This window comes from Chinchilla lanigera, unplaced genomic scaffold (genome assembly GCF_000276665.1).
Source record: "Chinchilla lanigera isolate Chin_1 unplaced genomic scaffold, ChiLan1.0 scaffold00075, whole genome shotgun sequence".
Classification (NCBI taxonomy): Eukaryota; Metazoa; Chordata; class Mammalia; order Rodentia; family Chinchillidae; genus Chinchilla; species Chinchilla lanigera.
In genome coordinates this window covers 11,332,193-11,339,009 of record NW_004955476.1, presented here as the reverse complement: position 1 = coordinate 11,339,009, position 6,817 = coordinate 11,332,193, and the positions used below count along the sequence as shown (strand labels likewise).

General features: G+C 63.4%; 1 protein-coding gene across 1 annotated transcript; it reads right to left on the bottom strand.

Moving 5' to 3' along the window:
* Positions 1-228: 228 nt before the first annotated feature.
* Slc25a22 (solute carrier family 25 (mitochondrial carrier: glutamate), member 22) lies at positions 229-4,502 on the bottom strand (the record flags this gene model as incomplete). The annotated part of the gene is given in 9 exon segments (XM_013502999.1): positions 229-1,644; positions 1,713-1,788; positions 1,869-2,023; positions 2,099-2,273; positions 2,358-2,476; positions 2,906-2,996; positions 3,795-3,850; positions 4,076-4,201; positions 4,302-4,502. Coding segments are annotated over 9 exon segments (972 nt in total). The 3' UTR covers positions 229-1,490.
* Positions 4,503-6,817: the final 2,315 nt, after the last annotated feature.

Below are 6,817 nucleotides of genomic sequence, written 5' to 3'. Positions count from 1 at the left end.
GCCTGAGACGGCCTGCGGGGGCCACCCGCGCTCTGCCGCCGGGGCTGCCAGAGCAGCCCTGCGCCCAGGCCGTGAACCGCTGAGGCTGCCCTCCGGTACCCCATACTTCTGCGAGGCAGTCACGGCCTGTCCCCTCCGCAGTGTAGGAGGCAAAGGTCTGCAGGCCAGGGGGGCTGGGCCTTGGAGGAGGAGCCGCCCTCCCACACCCAAAGACGCGCAGAGAGGAGGTCTACTTAGAATATTTATTTATCCTTATACATGACAAGACACAAAAAGTTTCAACTTCTTAAAACTCTTCAAAAGAAAAAATATAATTCTGTAAGCAGCAGCAGCAGCTTCCAAGGTACAGACACCGGAGGGGGCAGCTCCCAGGAGCAACCGTGAAATGGGGGCCAAGACCTGAGCCCCAGGTAGTGTCGCTGGGAAGGGGCCTCCGCAGAGGGGGCCGGGTTAGGGGACACAGCACCAGCACTTCAGGATCAGTCACCAACACGATCACAGCAGGCAGGGCAAGGAGCCTGCCCGAATTCACAACATCGGGGTCGGAGGGAGGGGGCTTCCCCAGCATGGTCAGGAGAATGTGGTTGGCCCGGGGGGCTGTACAGCAGCTCCTACTTCCCCACAGCAGAGCAGGCGCCCCCTTTCTCCATACTGGTCTTCAAGTCTGCTATTGGGCCTGGTCGATCCCAGTCCAGTCCAATCCAGTCCAGTCCAGTCCAGGGATGTGGGGGGTCTCAAAAGAGGCCAGGCTGCAGAAATAAATTCCTGGACGGGGTCAGCAGAGGGTCTGCAGCACAGGGTCTGCCTGGCCACATTGCACAAGCAGCAGCACCTCCAGCCCACACCCACAGAGCCAGGCCAGCTGAGGGCTGGCAGGCACAACCTGCTCCCCACCATGCTTATGCATGCACACAGCCCTCCTGCAGCCTGGACGGCCTGCAACAGGGGCTGAGGTCCCACCAGAAGGTCCCACAGTGGGCTGCTTGCCCTCGGAGCCAGCACTCAGTGTGAGCCCCACCCCTTGGATTCCTGCAAGGCTGGCCAAGGTGAGGGGAGCAGCAGGGACGGTAGGTGGAAGGACAGGACAGGCAGAGTCACATGGGCGCAGCAAGTTCAATAAATAAGTTTGTCTGGGTCCCCTTTGTAAACCAGGAGAGCCTTGGATGCCAGTGATGGGGTGTAGGGTCCAGCCTGCTCAGCCCAGGCCCGGGGCCCCCAGCCCAGAGACCAGCTCTGTCCCTGGGGGTGTTCAGTCCGGGCAGGACTGGGTCATGGTGTGGCTCAAGGAATGTACAGATATCTGCATTTTCTACATAAATAAGACATTGATCCCAATGGTGGTGCCCAGAGGGCCCCATGGGGCCTATGTGTGCACTACCCCGTGGACCCTGTACCCTGCCCCTGTCCTCCCCCACCAATGGAGGAGGACTGGAGAGAGACCTTCCCTCTCAGTCCTGGACCAGCTGCCCTGCTGTGCACCCACAGTGGGCTCAGGCTTGGGGTTCCTGTAGCAGCTGCAGGAAGGACTCAGCAATGCCCAGGAAATAGACCACTTGCGCAATGCCAAACAGTGGAGCGATGACCAGTGCGCGGCAGTAGGCGCCCTTCAGGAAGGCGGAGGGGCCCTCGTGCCGCCAGATCTTCCTGTGGGGAAGGAAAAGGTCAGCACAGTGCCTCCCCCTCCCCAGCCCCAGCCCTGGGACCAGTCCCACCTGGCACAATCCAGAAAGCCAGAGTAGGTGTCTTCATTGACGCCACGCTGCAGTGACTGGAGCCGTGTCTTCACCACTACAAGAGGCACATGCATCAGCACAGGAGCACAGCCCTTGGCCCCCATCCCCAGCCTAGGCTCCAGGCTCAGCACTGACCATCACAGGGGTTGACAGCCACGGCGGCCGCACTCCCAGCGACACAGCCAGCCAGAAAGGATACATAGAAGGGAGACTTCTCCTCGGACGCTGAGCGGCCTAGCTGGTCCAGGTTGGCAAACAGGGGGAAGTAGACGATAGAGAAGGGGACGTCCCTGCGGAGAGGGGATGGTGACACCTACAGCAGGGTGGGGTGGGCACAAGGCTCCTCCACCTTCCCACCTTCCCACCTGAGCAGTGTGGCCCCGAGTCCCTTGTAGAGGCCAGCAATCCCGCGGCTTCGCAGCAGGTCTCGGGTCAGCTGGGTGGCTGTGGGCCGGGGCACAGCAGGGGCCTCCGTGGAAGTTGGGGCACCTGCCTGGGCAGAGAGCTGGGCCTGGGCAGCCAGAATCTTCTTCTGGGCAGCTAGTGAGAAAAGGACTTTGTTTTCTTCCTCTGAGCTCAGAGCAGGGCACAAGGCCCAGCTGCTGCCCCTACCCTGGCCCTCACCAATTCGGCCTGCATCCTGCAGCTGGATCTTCAGCATCTCCATGGGGGTAGTGACAATCACCTGGCAGGTACCAGCCCCACAGCCTGCCAGCATCTCCTTGGGCAGAGTCAGCTTCTGCCTGCGAGGGTGAGGGTATGAGGAAAAGTGGGGGCCCCTGTCTGGCACAAAGGGCGGGTGAGGCCCTCCAGCAGCAGGCAGCAGGCCCAGGGACAGATGGCCAATCGGGCAGGGGCCAGGAGGCACTGAAGTAGGATCTTGCATGTGTTGGGAGGGGTCACATTGACAGCCCATGCTCCTTGACAGGGGAGCTGGTTGGTCCCCCAATTCTAGCAGCAGGCAGTGGCTGAGGGCCAGGCACAGCTGACTCACCGCCACGCGCCCCCTCATCCCCACACAAGGAGAGGCACCTCACTACGCCAAGCAAGCCAGAGCAGTGCTCCAGACGGGATCCAGTGGCCAGGGCTGATGTCCATGTCCACCCAGGCATTGGCCATGGTCCCTCACCAGGACCTGGGTCCACAGCAGCCAGGCAGGCTGAGTCCCTTACCCGTCCTTCGAAAGCTGATGCCGGAAGAAGTCATTAGCTGCCAGCTTGATGGCTTTCTCAGGGGTGACCAAGGTCAAGTTCACAGCCGCTCCTGTGGGGTATTCCAGGGTCAGCAGGGCATGGGGGACGCAGGCAGGTGGTGTGGGGGGAGATGACATGCTGTGCCCTGACGGGGGAGGCTCTGGGCCAGTACATGCCTCCCAGCTGGCAAAGCCCCGAGCACTACTCCTTGGCCGCTGCATCCTGCCCTCTCACCTACATTTCGGCTTGGTCTGTGCCAGATGGGGTGGGGACCAGGCAGAAAAGGGCCAGCACTGTGGCCACCTCCCCTGTGTTACTGTCCTCCCACGCTGACCACCACCCTCCCCTCCCTTTGCATCTCCTCCCCCACCCTCCATCTGTCTCAGATGCTGGCGAGACCCTGGAGCCCATGGCAGGCCTCCCTGGGAACACCTTCCTCCTGGAGGACACAGGGTTCTTCCTCTGCAGGGTGGGGGTGGTGCAAGGACACACGTGTCAGAACCAGCAGAGGTGGAGGACAGCCCCTTCTCAGTGCCAAGGCTCAGAGCTGCACATGTGGGCAAATCCAGACCTCGCACTCCTTCCTAAGCTGCTTTGCATAATGCCCCTGCCTCCCAGACTCAGGCACAGGCTGCGTCCCACCTGTCCTGGCAGGCAGGGGAGGAGGCACAGATCCAGGGCAGTGCCCAGGCACTGGCAGTAAATGAGGGCATGGTGGCGCCCAGATATGGGTCCCAGACCTGGCCCCCCAGATGCAGCCCCGTACTCAGTGCCCTCCCCTAGCACCCCAGGCCACCTCCACATGTACACACTAGGCCTGAGTGCACCTCCCTGCCCCACTGGCAGCCTGCCCTGGCCCAAGCCTCACCTCGGTACATGCCAAAGTACCCCTCCGAACGGATGGTCTTGATCAGGCAGTCAGACCTGTGGCCAATGGGGGTGGTGAGCAGGGGGGCTGGCCAGCTCCCCAGTTCCTGTGTGCAGATGTGAGCTGGCACCTTCTCCGCCCAGCCGAGCATCCAGGGCCCACAGGTCAGCCCCACAGCCCAGCAGGGCCCTGGCCAGTCCTGTGTGGGATTCCCCAGGCCTGCCCTGCCCCGTCCCCTTGTCCAACCTAGGGGCACAGGCGCGGAGCCCCAGCACACTCACATGCTTGAGTACATGCGCTGGCCATTCTGCTGGTTCTGCAGCCTCGTCTTGGCCAGGTCGATGGGGAACACGCAGGTGACCCCGATTAGCCCAGCGATGCCACCATTGATGAGCTTGGCTGGCAGGCTGTGTGCAGGGGACGGTGTCAGACCCTTTCTTCACCACAGCTTGTGGGTGGGGTCTGGGGTGGGGGTGGGGCCAGCCAAGAGGGGTCCAGGTGTCTGACCTGATCTGTTTATCAGCCATTTAACTCTGACACGCAGGCAGGACCAGCAGAGGTGGCCACCAGGCGGTACAGGGCCGAAGCCAGGGAGGGGGAGGGGCAGTGCAGCAGCAGCAGCAGTGGTGGGCAGGTGAGGGCCGGTGGGGCCGATGCAAGAGGCAGCTGCTCCTCCACCCTCGGGGACTGTAAGGTGTCGGCCCACTCCTAAGCAGAAAGGAAGAAAGGACAGGGATTAGTGTGGGGGCGGGGGGGGCTGCACAGGGCAAAGCTTTGCTCCCCACCCTTATCTCACAACCAGCTGCACCCCCAACCCTCAACAAAGCCTCAGCACACAGGGAGGGGGTACAGGAAGAGGGAAGGGAGGCGCCTGCCACCTGGCCCAGACCTGGGGCCACCTGGTTTCCCCTCAACACCCGCCCCAGTATCCTCCCTGCCAACCTCGCACACGCTGGGACACGCACACACTCACGCTCACATGCACACAAGGCAAGCTCCAGTTTTTAAAGGGCCAGGCACCTCTGGGGGACCGGCTGTGACAACCAGCCCCCAGCCTTGAGCAGGGCACCCGGCACCTGTGCTCTTTGGGAGGGGTATGGCTCTCCTCCCTCTACCCCAGGATCCCACCCAGATGGGGCCGGCCACTGCAGGGCAACCCCCTCCCATGGAGACTAAGGTACCCACCACACCAGCCTGCCACCCACCTCCTCTCCACCCAGACGCACACAAGAACCCAGGGAGCAGGGCCTGGGGAGCCCCGAGAGTGGGTGGCCAGAAGGGACAAGTGGGGGTTCACTGGAGTCCTGAGACTGTCCTCCCATCCTCTCTAGGGATGAGGGTGGAAGGGCCTCTCCCACCAGCAGCAAGGCTGGGGACCAACAGCCAGTCCCAGGGGCCTTCCCAGGGGACGCTGTCAGGAAATGGAGCCATGGGGGTCTCGTAGCCTCCCAGGCCCTGCATGTCTCCCTCAGCACCTCAGAGGTCAACTGTTCCCAGCTTTGCAGCCCTGCAGGGTCACCCAGCTGGCTCACACCCAAGGGCCCTCCAGGGCAGAGACCTTCACCTGGCCGTGCTTCCTACCCTGTCTGAGGCCTGAGAGTCCTGCTCACCCCAGGCGCACAGCCCTTCCAGGTTCCTCCACAGCTCCTGCAAGCTGCTCCACTCAACCTCAACTGGGAGATAAGCGACTGGGAGTCAGTGAGGTGCCCCGCGATTGGCCACGGGGATTGGCCACGGGGTGGGGCGGGGCGACTTTCTCTTTCACTTTGCCAGCTAGGGATCCTTGCAGCCTCCTGAGAGGAAGAGAGCGGTGAGGCAGTCTCTCTGGCCAGGGTCCAGTTTGAGAGCCTGGATGCAGGAAACAGCGGCCTGGTCTGGCTGACCCAGCATGCCAGGCCACCCACCCACGGACCCTGGGCCCTTGGCTGCCCAGTGGGTTCCTGGCTGCAGCCTGTGGAGTGAGCCTGGACCTGCCTAGGGCCCTGGCATCCCAGGACTGAGGCTCTGGGTGCAAGCACCTTGCATGTGCACCCTGGGGAGATGCTGCGTGACCACCTAGCTCTAGGCCTGTGTGTACCTCGGTGACCCTCTCACAGGGCATAAGACCATCTGCCAGAAAGGGCAAAAAACAGCAGCCTGACACTCTGCTGACCTGCCAAGTCCAGAGACCATGGAGCGCCCTTCGCCCTTGGCCCTGCCACTCACACACCCAGCCTCAGGGACACCTGCCTCTGATGGCCCTGACCTCTGAACTTCAACCTAATCTTTCCCTCCCCAGCCTGCCCACTCCACCCCCAGGGTGTACACTGGATGCAGCCAGCTCTCCTCAGCCTGTGCGAACTGTGAGACCCCAACCTGCCCCCAGACCGGCCTCCAGTGTACTGAGTGGGGACAGGGGGGCGCTGGGGGAGGGAGTCCTGAAATGACCTCCTCTGAAGTGGGCGGCAGGGCGACAGAGTCCGCCCTGGAGATCCTGAGTCAGCCCCACACCCCACGCCCTGGAGACCAGGACAGAGCACGGGGAGGCCGCTGGAGGGGCTCCGCCTGGCACAACTCCAAGGGGGCCCCTGAACCCGCTTCCTGTCTCACTCCCTGGTTCCACCCCGGCTCGATCGCTGTCAAGGGCCCTCGCGATTGCCTCAGAAGGCGGCACAAGGCCCCTGAGTTCCCAGGGGCGAAGTCAGTCCGCAGCCCCTGCCATCCTGCCAGGTAAACTGAGGACACAAGCAGGGTCAGAGCACGAGCCCGCAGATGCCACCCGAGGGCCCACGCTTTAGGGTCGGACCCTGGGTGAGGTCGGAGGGGCGGAGGGGACCGGGCTCCGCACGCTCCACATCCCCGCGTCCCTCCCTCTGGCCGGCCGGGCCCAGAAGGCGACCCGATGGGGACAAAGGCGGGGCGCCGGGGCCGCGTGCTGCTCTCCGCCGGGCTCCGGGCCTGCCCTCGGTGCTGGGACCCGGCCGGCCTCAGGCCCCCGACAGGGACCCTGGCCGTGTCGGCGGGGACACGTGTGCGCCCCGCCG